The 18,208-nt window shown below is 40.2% G+C and overlaps 1 protein-coding gene across 1 annotated transcript in view; it reads left to right on the top strand.

Annotated features, from left to right (window-relative positions):
- Positions 1-11,287: 11,287 nt before the first annotated feature.
- mrpl23 (mitochondrial ribosomal protein L23) overlaps positions 11,288-18,208 on the top strand; it is a 41,778-nt gene continuing 34,857 nt past the window's right edge. The window contains exons 1-2 of the mRNA XM_054776970.1: positions 11,288-11,443; positions 12,938-13,060. Coding sequence (XP_054632945.1) covers positions 11,424-11,443; positions 12,938-13,060 — 143 coding nt within the window. The 5' untranslated portion in view covers positions 11,288-11,423. The remainder of the gene's footprint in view (positions 11,444-12,937; positions 13,061-18,208) is intronic.

Here is an 18,208-nt window from a genome sequence, read left to right as displayed (position 1 = left end):
AACAGAACATACGTATTTCCCTTTTCTGTGTGTTCTAGATAACCGCCTCGTGCTGGCAGCTTTTTACTTACAATGCACATAAATGGATTCACCTATTTCGCCTAAAATGCCCTCTAAAAAACATCCAAAAAACACCAATAATGCTTCGTTTACATACCGTGACCTGCATATTAACCAAGCTATAGCAACATCGTTATTGTAGGAGCTAAGACAGAGGAACTACTTTTCTGGCGTAGTGACGCGGCGAGAATGAATGTGTATATAGCTGTGATATCAAGCACTATGTATCAGAATCAGTATCATGGTGGCTTACACAGTGGACAGTTGTCCATCAGGTCTAACTGGCCTGGGCGTTCAAGTTGATTCTGGGTAGGTGGAAAAATGTTTCTACCGCTACAGGGTTTGTTAGAACTAACAATTCTTTGTTCGTGTTGTCTCTTGGAGCAGTGTCCTCCTCGCCAGATACACAAAACCTTTCCACCGATGCTAACACCGCTAGCTGCCACTCAGTGCAGCAGAAACACTCACTTTCTGTCTGCATGGCTTGGTAAGCGCCACATTTACACCACCAAATCATGCTCTCTCTCCTGGCCTCTGTCTGCTCCGACATTTCACCCTCTCTTCACCCTCGACTCAAAAACATAAGGCTCTGGATCCTCATTTGTCCCAAAGCAGTCGTCGGCGGTGGCTGTCGTGACGTCTACCATGATTAGTGGTAGCAAGCACAGAACATGCTCTCTAGGCTGTTGTGGTTGATGGAAGTAGTGTTAGTTACTATGTGCTCTGTGAAATCAATGCGCCCAGGAAAAGTGCATGGTTAGTGAAAACTGCTAGAACGCACAAAAAAAATGGAAAGACGTGTTCTTGTCTCACATAAGGATCGTGGATAATGGGGAAGATTACAAAGACGTGCCATTTTCCTTTAACGATGTTGTTGTGTTTGGAGGTTAGGGTCTTCCACAGTGCCACAGCAGATGTCCTAAGAGGTGCTGGCTGACATACCTTGAAGATCAGTTGCTCTTGTCTCTGTTTATGTATGTCAAACCCCCTCAGCTCCTAATCCATCACATAACTCTGGCAGGGGCAGGGACACAGGATCATGCATGCATGCATGCATGTCCAAGTTCAACATGGGCATTGCGGCAGTCAGGCTCCTGGGTTAGAGGTCAGACTTATGACATCAACGGAACATCTAGGGGAGGGGGGAGGGGGAGGGTCTGAATTTACACATCATCCAGACCCGCCCCCCCCCCTACATTTGGTTCCATCCCTTGCAGCTATAAATAGGAAGAGGACTGCTGAGTGGCATGCATCCACACCCTCGGACTGTGTGAACATGAGGCATGAAACAGACGAATGTGACTTGAACTGGCCATAGCTTTTGATCACTTATTTAGTGCCGATGACAGATTGGCGGGGGTACAATGATGCTTTATTTTGGTGTTTTATTTTCGTGTTCACTAACAGTAACAGTATTGCACAGAGTTTGAAGAAGTGGGGTCCACCCACTAGCTCTGTTACGTGCAAGAAACTTCATCATTACGTCACATACTGGTCAGCCCAACAACACTGAAAATGGTAAGCTGTAAAAAAAAAAAAAAAAACTTCACAGAAAAAGCCTCACCATCATAAATTGTAATCAAGCGCACAATAGTGACAATGTCATTTTTCCATGACTGTTTATGTATATGCACAGAAAAACTAAGGAAAGGCTGAGCCACCTGTTAATTACACTGAAGCACATGTAAAAATGTGAAAAATGTTCTAATTTATTTACTCATACAAAGTACAAATCAAGCGTTTATTTTTTTTTTAAAGTACATAAATTAGAGCATTTTTTCATGTAAATGTTACAATTGATTTCAGTAAACAGTGCCCTGCTGCTGTGAAATATACCAAACGGAGCTATTTTTTCTTCATAAACTGAAACAGAACAAGTGATACTTTATTTTAATATCCAAATTTGTTAGAAAATAACAACTCCAATTTTTGCTTACTATGGCATGCCTTTTGGTACCCTTATAATGACCCTTATGACACAATTCAGTGGACAAATATTCATGTTTAAACAGTTATTATTTTTTTGTTTTTTGGTTTTTTTCATGATGACGGGTGAGGCAGTGCCTCCTCTGACTGCACGTCGCTGCTTCTAAAACAGGTGACATGCACATGCACGAATACATCACAATAATTCATGAAAAGAAGAGCACAAACACACTTGACATTATACTCTGCGGAGGGTAGAATATTAAAAATACGGTTTTGGACAGGACCGGGAAGGCGTACAGGCATGTACAGGCTTGGTATGCAAAATACAGTATGTGTGCGACATAGGGGTTGGTAAATTGGGTACCGTCTAGCTGGTGCTAGAAGGGGTGTCTTTACCTTCGTGTGATAATTTTAAAAACCTCGTGTGAATGCAGACTTTGAAAGAAATCTCATGTGGTAGAACAGGGTATCCAAAGTATGGCTAGGAATTCATTTTTACTAAAAATAGAATCATTCATTCATTTTGTATGCTGCTTAATCCTCATTAGGGTCAGGGGGGAATGCTGGATCCAGCTGACAGACGGGGTACACCCTGGACTAGTTGCCAGTCAATCACAGGGCACATACTGTATAGACAAACAACCCTTCACGCTCACATTCATACCTATGGTCACTTTAGAGTTGCTGATTAACCTAACATTCATATGTTTTGAATGTGGGAGGAAGCTGGAGTACCTGGAGAAAACCCACGCACGGGGAGAACATGCAAACTCCACACAGAGATGTCCAACTGAGTTTTGTGTCCATAAAAGCCCACCAAAGTTTGGACACTGCTCCTGAAGATACTTTGTGCAAAGCCCAGCTGTGCCAAGCGTTCCAACCATTGCAGCGTGGACCAACTGTTTTCCAAAAGTGTATTTATGGGTTTTACTATTTGGCGTTTGCATGTAATGCATTCTTATATTTGCTAGAGAAGCATTAAAAGCACAAAAGCGATAGAAAAGTTCAGTCTAGCATTTTACTACTACCATGTCTACAGTAAGCACTCAAGTTTATGTCCTATTTTTAATTTTGCAGATGACCGTTTTCAGCATTCTGACTTAGGCCCTGTCCACACGAACACGGATATTTTTTAAAACGCACATTTGCCCCTGTCTGCTGTAAAAAAAAAAAAAAAAGAAAAAAAAATCCATCCACACAGCGGCATTTTAAAATGATTTCTGTCCACACAAATATGCAGTCACAGGCAGGCCAAAGTAATGGTGGCGCTGCAGCCATGGACTGTTAAGGCAATTTTAGCCAACCTACAATAACAAACATGGCGATTTGCAGGAGAAGATACATGTGGACTGCTAGCGAAGTATCGTTGCTTTTCAGTAGTATATTTCACATTTTTCAGAAAAATTTACTGAGTATAAAACTGAAAATGCATGGAACATACTGTGTGTTCTTGACTGAAATCAGCACTACCATGCTGTGAAGTGAAGTTCATTTTATCGGTCAAGACAGAACCCCATCGACGGTGACGCTATCATTGCTGAAATAATTCTGTGTGTCTGGTAAATTGTCCTTGTTTAATTGCCTCCACAACAGTAGTTTTGCAGCACAAAACAGGCATATATAACAGGGAAGCTTCCAATGTGTGGGTGAAGCAGCTCAGTCAAACGCAAGCACAATGTCCTTGCCGTGCGAACATTCCCACGCCATTCTTCCAAAATAACGACATGCTTGTCAAAGTTGTCGGACCAGCTAGAGGTCCGCTGTTGCTGGCGGGGGGCGTCGTAGCTGTTTTAAAGAGCAAAACAGCAGCACCAGGGTCCTCCGAAGCCCATAATGCCGCCTTTGTTGGTCAATGTAAAGCGAAAGTTAGCATATGTTTACTCTTAAACACGCATAAAGTCATTTCAGTATGCTTAAAACCAGCAATGTAATGTTTGCCATTGCACACATTAAATTTAGTGTGGAAATGACGACACATAATTGTCATCTGTTAGCAACAAACCAAAAGCTCGGTCTTTGGCGTCCACACACATACGCTGAAGCCGGAGTTTTCCAAAATCTTCACCATGCCTGGAGTTTTCCAAAAGCTCAGTTTTAAGTAGAAAAACCTACGCTTGCGTGTGGACGAGAGGCCACAACTCATAGAAAAATAGGCATTTAAAAAAAAAAAAATCTGCATTTGCATGAACGTAGCCTTAAAAAAATCATATGGTCAATGGATATTCTCCAAACAGGAGTTACTGCAGACCTGCCAACATGTACAAATTTATTGTACTCAACTTGCAATTTTATTCTCGAATACGCTTGTATGCTTCACTGCTGTCCATTTTGTTGCATTTTCTTGGTTTCAGTTTCAAGTTCAGCCTGTACAGTACAGATAGATAAATAGATATTGGTTTCTCAATAGTATTTCAAATTGGAGGTGGGGGGCATGGCAGAAAATAACTGAGAACCACTGGATTCTGCTGGTGTCTGGACGGAAGTTACCCTGCAGTGTTGAACTCTGTGCTCCCTGACTTCTGATTGCTTTTCAGCCATCGTTGTGTGGTCTAAAAATACAGTTTGTCTTTATGGACTATCTCTTCACTTATCACCGAGTATTGACCCTTGATCTTTTTGAAGAGTCACAAAGTCACTCTATTCTTCAAAAATAGTGGCTTCAGGGGAATCACTTAAACAGTTTAGCCCACTGAATGCAAAACTATTCACTGCAACCTTTCCATCTACACGTCTGGAGCTTCAATTTACAGCTTCTCTTTTTTTCTCTCCAGGATATTCAATACCAACAATTTGTCCCCGGCTCCCTTTAAGTTGAAGGGGGGAAATTTCCAAGCACCCACTCTTGGCGGGACGACACCGCTGTGGACCGAACTGTTTCCGTCTATCCACCTCTCTCACTTTCTCTCTCTTTGTCCTGTCACATAAACAGCCGCTTTCCACTGCCCCGGACCTGAACCTTTATTCCAGGCCTCTCTGATACTCGCACACACATCCTGGTGGTGTCAGTAAAAGATTCAAAAGTAATGAGAGCAGTTCAGCAGCAGCCTTTTATATTGTTGGATAATCCCACTCAGGTCATCAAGCAAGATGATGGACGAGATTGGGTCTACGAGACGAGACAAGGTCTGAACGCTACTTTTAAGAAAAGTGCAGTCTGTTAATTTAATTTCCACTACGTTACACTGTTCTGCACTCTGTGTGTATGCTAGCGGCCCCGCCTCCACCCACCGAGATAATAAGACCGCAAGACTGACAAAAGGGCTCACTCCGTTCATGCCGTTGTTTTATGGAACAAACGCACCAAGGTGCTGAAACCAATGCACAGAGTGAACTCTCACTGAGAGAAAAACAGACACGCATGCACATGGCAATATATTGAGGCCGGCCAAATTATCGAGTTCATTTTCATTTATTGTGTGGTTAATTAATTAATTTATTATCGTCCCAGGCCTTTTGCCCATGAGACAGTTTTTTTTCTGAAAGAGAAATCTTGTCACGTTTTAATCTGGTGAGATGTTCTGTCACCTCTAATAATGAGTAGTGGGTTTTACTATAAATTTTGGGGGATCATAATAGATGAAAAAATGAGCTGGAAATATCACATTAAAAATATACAACATAAGGTGGTGAGAAATACTTCAATACTACATAAAGCAAAACTTGTCCTTGACCAAAAATCAGTCCATACTCTTTACTGCTCTCTGGTATTACCACATCTAACTTACTGCGTGGAGATATGGGGTAATAACTATATACTTCAGTTAGGATAATCCGTAATGCCACGTATGGAGATCATACAAATCTTTTCCTTCTAAAATCCTCCCCAAAAAATAACAAAATGATTTGGTAAATTTTCAAACAGCCAAAATTATGCATAAAGCAAACAATAACCTGTTACCCAAAAATGTCATACAATACTTTTCTACAAGAGAGGAGAAATATGATCTCCGGGAAAAACTAAACTTGAAACACTTACACGCGAGAACAACGCTAAAAACCCCGCAACATTTCAGTATGTGGAATCAAATTATGGAATGGATTGAATAAGAAACTCAAACAAAGAAAGATGAGCGATTTCAAAAAACAATACAAACAATTGATGTTTGCAAAATACAAGGAAGAAGAGTCTTGAACTTGTTCTGTTATGTCTATTTGTATGTATTATTACTTTTTTATCATTATGCTGATTATTATATATGATTATTATTTATTGATACATTACTTATTACATCTGCATGTATTAAAATGGTCACATGAACTACAGGAAGTGAATAAATGTACTGCAACAGATGTAAAATGAATTAATTAAATAAGCTTTGCTTCTTCCCATTCCTTCAGGACATGTGGAACTACGAAATGTACTATGTGATGTATTCCATTGTAACTTGTAAGCATGTTCAAATAATGGTATAATAATGGTAATGGCAATTCCCAATACCATTACTTGTTTGCTCTAAAAAGTGTAGATCTTCCGTCACTTCCCGACAACTGACAGACTGAGAAGAGCTCTCCATGTATTCAATGTTTTTTATTATTTTGGCACTTCTCGACCATAATTACAGATCTGTTTGCTGACACCACTGGCCTGACTGCCGTCTGGCAAGAGCAACTAACTCATCAAAAAATTGAGTTACAGTTGCCGACGATCACTATCTAGACGAGGCAACTGTAACTGTATCAAACTTCAAAAGATATTGAACACCAACAGAACGGGCAGAGAAAGGGCTTTTGTCACATCGACTGCAGAGGAGGAGGATATGGAAGAGAGCTGGAGACCAGGCAGGCTTGGAAGTGATGTTGTAGAACGTCATGGGAGAGAGGTTGCATGAAATAAGAGATAAACAGCACATAGTTGTCGCAACACACATGAGCATGAGTCTTATTTAAGTCTTGAAGGGCTTATTTACTCTCACGTCTACTGTACTCCTGATCAAAATGTTCAGACGTTGAAAAATGGCAATTTACATTTTGCACTGTTGAACAGGTTTTCTTTGCTCTAAATGAAAATACTCCATTTCTAAATGAGGGATTCCATACCAACACACAATACAAATACAAATATACGTATCCTGTGATAAACGAGGGACTACTGTACACTGTTACCACAACTCGGCTTATCGATATGCCAGGTACCAGGAGTCGCTTGTGGAAATACTCTGCAATGCGGTGGAATTATAAATTCACAAAAACCGACATGCAAATAGTTTTCAAACCAAAGGAGGAAACACTTTGAAACTGGCGAAACAGTTGAAAGACAGGCATACCGACTTGTTTAAAGCATTCAAGGTGAGTATGCTTCAGTTTATCACTGGTGTCACGTTATACCCGTTATGACCTGAAAATATGTTCCGTTATTTGTGCTAGAGAGCCAGCTTACCATCTTTGTAGAGACGAAGGCTTCTAATACTAGCTCGCTACCCTCCGTGAACAGAGATGGTAAGCTAATAATGGAACAATACCGTCAAGATACGTTACATATTGAGATGCTCTCTGACAGTCTATGAGTTTAGCTTATTTGAACTAAAACTTTTGTTTCCCTTCACACTATAAAGCAGGGGTCTCATTTGCGGCCCACACTGAAACCCACTACACGGCCCACTACAACCACACTGCCAACACAAAAATGGAAAAGGAAAAATAAAGAACTGCAGTGGCGTTGGCCGTTTAAATATATAAGATTCCATATAAAAAGAACTGCTGTTATTTTTTATGTAAAATAGATGACTATTGTTGTTTATGGGCATATTTATAAGTGCACTATTGTTTGTTTTTATATACTGCAAGGCTACAGGCCATTGCTGGTTTTTAAATGTTGTTACCTATTGACACCTGGTACTGTATTCATTTAAATTGTGTACAAAAATATATTGGAAGCACAGTGATCTTAAAGAACTGACAGTTTGAAACACTTTTCAATGAAGTAGTGAATTTGAAAATACAAATAAATAAATACATTTTATTGTATCGAGAATTGACTACTGAAATTCTGGTATCGTGACAACTCTAACTGTTGCTATTATTATTGTCTTTATTAGTTGCAGTGACTCTAGGCACAGCTAAGAATACATGGATTCAATTGAGGTTGTTCACATCAAGTGAAGTAATTGTGTTACACTGTGTAGTATGTTTTGTACCACTGGAAACTCATTATAAAGTAGTTAGGTGCTGAAAAATTCATTCTGATAGACTTCTGCTACTTTGAGCATGTTGAGTGAGATATTCTACAAAACTGACATGTTGATATAAAACAATGAAGGAAGAAATAAAGTAATATTAAGAATTTTTCAAGGCTGCTTAGGGGGATTGCTCATTAGTTGCCCTCTTATGTGTATGTAGAATTCAAAATATAACAGGCGTAAACTTGTAACTGACGAATACAATGTTCCTCTTATAGTATCTTATTGTACTTGAGCCCACCTTCTTCCTGCTCAGCCATGACTGCTAATTGTTGATAGCTTCTCTGAGACTCCGTGTATGTGTACTGTATGTGCTTTCACACTACCGGCATGCTCGTGTGCACGGGCAGTGAGTGAGTGACAGCCATGAACGCCACGCCCCCTTTTCAGCCGGACGACAAATCTCATTTGGTTTAACTACCAATCTTTAAGAATATAGACATTTTTTTGTACAAGCTGTTCTCTGAAACCACTGTTGGTGTTATAAATATAATGGAATTCGACATTATAAGCACAACACATTACAGTCTGATCTGATTACTTTTGACAATTGACAATTTGCTTTGACAATGACAAGTGGTAGTGTAGCGGTTCATATAGTTCAGGCAGCATGTGTGGGGTAGATGGCCAGTCCCTGCCCCATTTGCAATTGCCTGCAAGTAACGGGTTATCAGTCCACTGTGTAGTAAAGTGGTGTCCGAACTTTTATCCAGCGAGGGCCACATACTGAAAAATTAAAGGATGTTAGGCCCATGTTGATATTTTGTCAAGAAAAAACTGCATCTTCGCTTTTTGATATCACTGAAAAAGCGTATTATTAGTGTCAACTTCGCTCTTTGCTCTTTTTTCCCAGTTTTTAAAAATGTTCCAAATATTTCAACTTTCTACTTAAATAAACTTCATACTTTTTTTTCTCGTAATATGATGACTTTATTCCCATACTTTGACTTTATTCCCGTAACATTGTAACTATTTCCCCAACCTAATTTTCCAAAAATTACAACTTCATTTTGTTGTGAGTGTTTATCATAATATTATGACTTTCAAAAAATACCATATTTTTTCTTTAATATTTAAACTCTATGCTACTAGAATGACATTATTTTTCCTCATAATATTACGAGTTTATTCTCATGAAACTGAGACTTATTTTCTTGTTCGAATATGACTTTTTTTCTTTTAATATTTTGACTTTATTCTGGTAATATTACTGCTGATTTTTTGATTTCCCCTGTGTTTTTTTTCCCCCAACTATTTCAACTTTGCTTTTGTACATTTTCTTCTCGTAATTATGACTTCATTCCCATAATATTTTGACTTTATTCTTGTAATTTTATAACTTCTGCACATACACATTGATGGTCTGTTTGACCATCCAGCCATCTGCTACATAAAAATGGCCAGACGTTTTTTCACAATCCTCTGGCCAAGCGTAGCAGATATATGCAACCAAACAAACAGTAAGCTGTCAGTGTAGTATTTTCTACCCAAAACAGGGACTCAGGTTCCATTCAGTGGAGTTTCAATCAGATTAATATGTTGGAGAAGTCAAAGTCTCCCTCTGCTGCTGCCTCAGAAGCTCTACATGCGGTACACAGAATGTGCCAGCTGGAACATTCCTGAAATGGTGACTGTTCTTAAAAATACATGACCTCTGATGTTCACCATTCAGGGCATCACAGCATCAAGTCCAAATTAAAGATCCAAACATATCCACTGTTGTATGATATGTTAATGTGAATAGAAACCGACTACAAAATCACAGCAGTCCAAATCCAAGTCCTAATTGAAAATGCAAAACCACTTTGATGATGTAGACAAGTGCACACACATACAGTGGTGCGAAAAAGTGTTTGCCCCCTTCCTGATTTCTTATTTTTTCGAATGTTTGTCACACCTAAATGTTTCAGATCCTCGAATAAATTTAAATATGAGGCAATGACAACCCAACTGAACACTAAAGGAAGCTTTTAAATGAAACTTTAATTATTAAGGGAGAAAAAAATCCAAACCTACATGGCCCTGTGTGAAAAAGTAACTGCCCCCTAAACCTAATAAGTGGTTGGGCCACCCTTAGCAGCAACAACTGCAATCAAGCGTTTGCGATAACTTGTCATGAGTCTCTTACTGTGCTGTGGAGGAATTTTGGCTCATTCGTCTTTGCAGAATTGTTGTAATTCAGCCACAGTGGAGGGTTTTTGAGCATGAGCCGCCTTTTTAAGGTCATGACACAGCATCTCAACAGGATTCAGGTCAGGACTCTGAATAGGCCACTCCATAGTCTTAATTTTGTTTTTCTTGAGCCATTCAGAGGTGGAGTTGCTGGTGTGTTTTGGATCATGGCCTGCGGGCCATGAGTTTGAAACCCCTGGTCTAAGCATTAATGATGTGTTCTCAAAACTGCAAGTAAGTATAGACAAGTCGCTGTTTGCTGATGATGAGGCCTTGTGGAAAAGGGGCAGAAACATTGAGCATCTGATTGGCAAACTGAAGGAGTGGTCATACACAAATGAACACAGTAGAAATGGTTGCAGTGTTGGTGGCACCATAAAATGCGTGGCGTAACATCACAATTACTTTCTTTCTCCTGAATTTTTTTAGGTCTCGGCATGATGTCTAGCTTTCGAGGATCCTTTGGTCTACCTCACTTTGTCAGGCAGGTCCTATTTAATGATGATGTCTTGATTGATCAGGCCTAGGTGTGGCCAGAGAAACTGAACTCAGGTGTGATTAACCATATGTAAGTTATGTTTTAAAGGGGGTGAAAATGACTTTTTCACACAGGGCCATGTAGGTTTGGACTTTTTTGTCCTTTAATAATAAAAAGTTTCATTTAAAAACTGCATTTTGATTTTGTGTTCAGTTTTGTTGTCATTGATTAATATTGAAATTAGTTTGATGATCAAAAACATTTAAGTGTGACAAACAGGCAAAAAAAAAGAAAACAGGAAGGTGGTAAACACTTTTTCACACCACTATATACTGTACCTGTATTATGTTTCCGTGTGGCACTTGTGAGTCTGTGAAATGCAGCACACCACTAGAAGATGGCGGTAATGAGCCAAAGTGATGGATGCGAATCGTCGTAAAACCGAGGAAGAAGAAGAAGGGAAAAAGAAGAAGCGGAGGAGGAAAAAGAAGAAGAAGAAGAAGGGTTTGTTCCCGGATATACGTTCAAGCACATGTCCTAAAACAACCTTGAGAAGACTACTAAACAGCTAGTTGTCAGTTTATGTGACACAGCAAACCGGAACAGGGATGCCAGTAACGAGATTACTGTAAGTTATCGTTTTCTATAATATTGCCAGCTGTTAACAGGCTTCAATATGTGGTTTTCCAACACGGTTTTTATTTTAGTCTGCATCTCAATTACTATAGTCAAGCTCGCAATATTTGCCATTGCTAACGTTTAATGACTTCTGACTGCATTTGTTATTTTTTAAAACTCTCTTAGGTCATTGTAATTTGGGAACCGGGTGCTAGAGCCAGAACACGGTACTTATATAGTGCATGACTTGCCTGTATTAGCCCAGTATGCTAAAAACAAGCAAGATGGTAACGTAGCTGGGATGTGCTTGAGCTAAAATGACAAACACAACACGGTGACTGTGACATTGACCCGGTGAACTTGGTTCGAATCTCCGCTTGGGCATCTCTGTGTGCATGTTCATGTTCAACTCGTGCGCTTGTGGATTTTCTCCGGGTACTCCGGTTTCCTCCTACACTCCAGAAACATGCAGGTTGGGTTAATTGGCCATAGGTATGAATATGAGTGTGAATGGTTGTCTATATGTGCCCTGCGATTGGCTGGCGACCAGTCGAAGGTTGGAGAAGAAGCGGCCACCAGCCAATCGCAGGGCACATATGGACAAACAACCATTCACACTCACTTGCGTGCCTTTGGACAATTTAGTCTCCAATTAACTTAGCATACATATTTTTGGACTGCTTTTGGACTATTTTGGATCTGTAGGAAACCGGAGTACCTGGAGAAAACCCACGCACGCACGGGGAGAACATGCAAACTCCACACACAGATGCCCAAACGGCGATTCGAACCCAGATCCCGATCTTTTTAAAACATTGTGATTTAACATGCAATCTCATTTCTAAACAATTACAAAAATGTTTTACTTACTTTCTCACTCTCTCCCTCTCGCTCTCTCTCTCTCTCACTCTCTCACTCTCACACTCACTCTACCATCCCATGGCCATGGGACCGAACTTCACTGGTTCGAGTCACACTAATACAAACAGTGACATACATGAAGGAATGTACTGTAAAGTGAACGAGTGTGTCATGTTTTCCACTTCGTGGTTTATTTTGTCCTTTCTATTAAAAAAAAAGCTGTCCTTTGAGGACTTCCCATGAAGAACAGTAGAAAAAACATTGAACATTTTTTGAAAGCAGAACAAGACAATGAGCAGTGTAATAACAATGTTCAATTATTAAAACAAAAAATCTTTGATTTCTTTAAAATGTGACCACATGGCCCTGATCTTGTTGTGGCAAGAAAATCGTGATTGTCATTCTTGTAGAATCGTGCAGCTGTGTTGTCTAGTTTGTTGGCCTTAGCATGTCATCTCTTTAATTTGAGAATGCTGTGGTCCTGAAGGCCTCAGTTGAGCTGTGACCTTTAGTGTCTGTTAGGTTCTTGGCATGTTTAGCTGTGTTATGGCCAACCTCACATTCATTTTCTTTGAAGATTGCAAAAAGGCAGAGGATGTAATATCTTATCAGTGTGTGACAGTTTTCATTATTCTCTTTAAAGATATCCTCTCTACCAGCTGGGGAACCCACAGCTGAGAATCTTCAGACCCAACTGGTTCTTGACGCTGGTGAGGCCTGGAAAAGAACAACCTCCTGACACGGTGCAGTTCCGCATCCCAATGGAGTAAGTTTTTGCTTCCTATGCATAGAGCTACATTGGGCAGGAGGTCAAGCTACATTTTTTTTTTCATTTGGAGCACTTGTGCTCCCAACTAAAAGTTAGGCTGCATCATCCCACCTTCAATTTACATCCGATGGAATATGTAACCATTTTGCAGGTAAATGTTAAGATGATAAAAATGATGTGCTACATGAAAACTACCGTGCACAACCGTGCAATATTTAAGAAACAAATCATTGCGTTGTCTCATGTTTCCACATCAGCTGGGGATTGACAATATAGTGACTACGTTTACATCTAGTCAGTATTCGGGTTAAGGTCAATATTGTAGTTTCTGCAACATTCGGAATAACCAGTTTACATGCCTGACGTGAAAAAACAACCACAAAAATCTGCAAGGACAATGTTTCGACGCACGGTAAACGTCATGACGCAAGCGCATCCGTTTCACTTCTTCTTCCTGTATCCAAAAACAACAACAACACCGGCACAGCGGATAATGAACGCGTTTGTTTGCGTTTGGGTGCTGGTACTGGCCCACCACCAGTACTTAACCCTGTTCTGTCTCACTTTCTTCATTAATGGAAGGTGAGAACGTGAAGAAATAGGAAATGGAGCTTGAGCTGTGCCATCCACATCCATGCTACTGTATATATCCCCAGAGCGCCCCGGACACTTCACAGATGCGTTCGTACAAACCCTGCATCACGTAACTGCTTTCTCACCTTCTGATAGATTTGGCTATTGCGGTACTTTCTACCGTCAATAAAAGACATAATGTTCCTGTCTTTCACCACACTAACGAGGTGGCTTGTTTCCCCCTTGCTTCAAAAGTGTGGAGTTTTGCGTTCGTCACGTTTAAAAGTAGTTCCTGCCAAAGGCACAAGATTCCTTTTGAATAGAACATGCGCAGAACACAAATTAATGTTCCTTTTGATTGGGATATCCCGATAGGCGTATACATCACCTAATTTTTGGGTTAGAAAAGGAGTAACTCGGGTGATATTCGGGTTTTTAAAACCGGAATATGTTCATATTCCGGTTTTTCAAAAGGGTTACTGGTGTTTACATGGCCGTGCACAACTTTGTTATTGCTAATATTCCAGTTATGGTAGGGTTATTTGACTGCATGTAAACGTACTCACTGATGCACAAACTAAGGTGCACATAGTGATTTATTTTTAACAGTTCTGTATGTTCAACTATTAGTTTTGTGTGCTTCAAAATGAAAGACAACTGTAGATTTGCTCACATATAAAACCAGTAGTAGTGGTTGGTTATACGTAGAGAACTGATGGCCATTGTGGACAGTCAATTTTACAATTACGAGACTACATAGCTTGTTCTTGTATTTTTTTCCCCCCAATTTACATTTATTTATATCATGCCACTTGACAACAAAAGTTATTTCCAGGCACATGCTTCTCATACATTTTAAAGGGAACCAACAGCGCAAGCACTTTTAAAAATGGAAGCAAGTCAAAACTCCCATCTGAGGACTAAATCTTAAAAAAAAAGGCATTTATTTAAAAAAAAATCATTTTTGGCCAAGTCAGAATGAGAACCAAGAATACGTGCAACACACATAAGGTCTTTGTCTTTGTGCATCTGTGCATAAAAAGAACAGGAATTAAACATGAAAGTAGTGCCACAATGAAATAAGAACATGGACAAGAATCAAAAACCATAAAAACATGTGCAATAAACTAATTGACAATCTGCAACATATAGTTTGATCATCCAATCAGTAGTGCACATTTACAGATATAATTCTATTCAAGTAATTATACAGTATACAGTAAATAGTATAGTCAGTTTATTATTTTTGTCTAATCATTAGTACTATATAATGAAAACGTTTCACTTTTTTTTTACTGGCACTTATTACATGACCTGCACTTTGCATTACGGCCACAGGGTGGTGTGACAACCTCAATGACAGAAGTCAGAAGCATCAGTCAATCAGCCATCCAGAATCCTTTCAGCACCTTAAGGTCGTCTTTGCTGAGATGTGTTGCAATAATGATTTGTGAAAGGCTGACACAGGCAATATAATGGGAAATGAAGTCGAAACTATTTATTGGGGGCTTTAGGACTGTCTGCCAGACGTCACACTTTGTCACTTAAAAGTGCCAAGATTAATATTAACAGAGGTAAAGAAAGCAAATTATTCATTTTCTTAGAAACACCTTTAGAAATACGGACAACCGGAGCAGGAGCCTGGTTCGCATTGCCAGCAGGAAGTCGAGCCTGTTTCCGGTGAACGTTGGCCTCCGCCAAGGCTGCCCTTTGGCACCGATTCTGTGCAGAATTTTCATGGACAGAATTTCTAGGTGCAGCCAATGCGTCGAGGGAGTCCAGTTCGGTGGCCTTAGGATCTCGTCTCTGCTATTTGCAGACTATGTGTCCTGATGGCCTCGTTGGGCTGTGACCTTCAGCGTTTATTGGAGCAGTTTGCATCTGAGTGTGAAGCTTCTGGGATGAGACTCGGCACCTCCGAAGCCGAGGCCATGGTTCTCAGTCCTAAAAGGGTGGATTGCTCCCTCCGGGTTGGGAATGAGGTCCTACCCCAGGTGGAGGAGTTCAAGTATCTTGGGGTCTTGTTCATGAATGTGGGAAGGTTGGAGCATGAGGTCGTTAGGCGGAGCGGAGCGGCGTCTGCAGTAATGCGGTCACTGTATCGGACTATCGTGGTGATGATTTATCAGTCGATTTATGTTCCCGCCCTCACCTATGGTCTTGAGCTTTGGGTTGTGACCGAAAGAATGAAATCATGGATACAAGCGGCTGAAATGAGTGTGCTCTGTAGGGTGACTGGACTCACCCTAAGAGAGAGGGTGATGAGCTCAGTCATCCGAAAGGAGCTCAGTGGAGCCGCTGCTCCTTCACATCGAGAGAAGCCAGTTGGGGTGGCTTGGGCATCTAGTCCGGATGCCTCCTTGGCGAGGTGTTCCGGGCATGCCCAGCCGGGAGTAGGCCCTGGAGCAGACCTAGGACACGCTGGAGGGATTATGTCTCACGGCTGGCATGCATCCTCATGATGTAACGAGAGCTTTGTTGAAGTGGTGCTGTCTGGTGAAACCGGCATAGTGTAGCCATCATGCAATCAATAAGTGATGGAATTAGTGAGCATAAATCCTAAACTTAATCAGTTAAAAATAAAAGAAACAAGGCAAGATAGGAGAGACAAGAAAATAGAATAACAATAAATAAATACGGTGGCCCGCGAAAGCCTCGAAATGTGGATCAGTAATTCACCTTTTTCCTTCTGAATGTATTTCTTTCATTTTGACAGAAACATTGTACTGCGTGCAGTTCTTCTAAACTTTAATATTATCGGATCCTATAACAACATATTCCAAGCATTTTTTTGTGTTATCAAAAATATATACTTGAATGCCTGCTTGTCACCGTAACATTCTCACTTCACTTCTCATTTCAGTGCAAGTTATCCATCAGTGTGTTAGTAAAGTTCAATAATAAAATGCATGGGCAATTGTGTAATAATATCATGAGGTTATATTCATATTTATATTCATTGACGCAGTCGTTCCTCGCTTCATCGTGGTTGAAACATCACTCCCTCACTCTATCGCGTTTTTTCAAAAAATTTATTATTTAATAAATAATGGCTGTTTAGTGGTTGACTATGGCCTGTTATTCGTCCAAAATATTGAAAGACAAGTCATATGTATTGTTCTGGTCACTAGGTGTCAGTAATGTTATATTGATGAGACAGATTACATTATATTAACACTGCATGTCAGCCATGGTGGAAAAAAAGAAGGTTTCCTTCCATTCCGCTTGGAAGTTGTACGTTTTAGACTTCTTTCTTTGTCCTTCTTCCCCACTCCGTTTGAAACACTTTCTTAAGTAGCTAGTTAGCTCGGTAACTAGCCATCTCTTTTGTCCCAGCAGTGATGCCGGAGCCTGCGCAATGTGGTATAAACAAAGATTAATGGGAGCGTATAGGTGACTATCGGGGTGTTTTTTATATATATATATTTTTTTTAAACGATTTCCATTCATCCATTATTTATTGAAGAAATGGGAGGTTTATGACAGTGAAAGCTTTTATGACGCTGCGTGGGCAGTGTTTGTGATAAGTTGTGGTAATGCCGAGCTGCTGTTAATGAGCAATGTTGGTGTTCTCAGGGTAATAACACAATGTGTTCTTTGTGTCAAAAGCCGCTTTCACCCGTTCACTGTAAAAATGAACTTATATAGACATTTTTCACGGAGGAGGAGTTTGTGAGGAAACACAATTTTGAATCACTGTCGCTGCTCTCTGCTCCCAAATGTACAAGATGTTTTGCATAGTCCATTCATGTGATGGTTCTCTGATGTCCCCCACATGCACCAAAAAGAACATTTCCTATTGGTGGGTTTCAACCCCGTGGCCTAGAGGCATTCGCGTCACTTCCACCAGTACACTTGGGGGCGGGGGGCAGGCACACAATGGCTATGGCCATACACAATCGGTATGTTTGTCAGATTAAGCGATGAAAGGTACACGTTGTTGAAATTATTTGCACCAATTGTGAGTGTGCATGGTGTGATGCATGAAGAAAGCATACAATAGTTGAAAACAAGACAAATGAACAGCAGTGAAAGCTTATCTTCTGCGTCGGACATGATTGTAGCACATGAAAATAATGCTTCTAACATGTCTGTTTGCGTTCTACACCAAATCAGTCTGCATGAATACAAGGGGTGCCACGAGACACCTAACTCACGAGAACGACACAAGATTTTAACATTATTTTAAGAAAAGTACAACGAAAAAAACATTTATTTACCCGAGTCACAAAACTATGCAGGTGTTTTTTGAATTTGCATTTGTGACATGTATTTTCTCACACGCATGTTAGCAATTGCTGCTAACAGCAAATGCTGTTTTTTCAGCTGTTAAAAGAGCACCATTTCTTTTGTACTGTATTAAGCCACACTCTATGTCAACGCATATCATTTTGCGCTGTTCCATTTCTGTTTACTTTGCAGATCAAACGTCTCGGATAGCGTTGACCGTCAGAACGAAGGCTCTGCATCTCGATGTCTAGTTTTAACCAAGATACTATCACAACCCTACTAGTTGGCATCCGTTACACGTGCACACTGCACTTCTATTTGTTTTATTCTGTTGTTATAAAA

Source organism: Dunckerocampus dactyliophorus, chromosome 5 (genome assembly GCF_027744805.1).
Source record: "Dunckerocampus dactyliophorus isolate RoL2022-P2 chromosome 5, RoL_Ddac_1.1, whole genome shotgun sequence".
Lineage (NCBI taxonomy): Eukaryota > Metazoa > Chordata > Actinopteri > Syngnathiformes > Syngnathidae > Dunckerocampus > Dunckerocampus dactyliophorus.
Note: the sequence above shows the minus strand (reverse complement) of the source record. Positions and strands in the feature narration are given on the sequence as shown.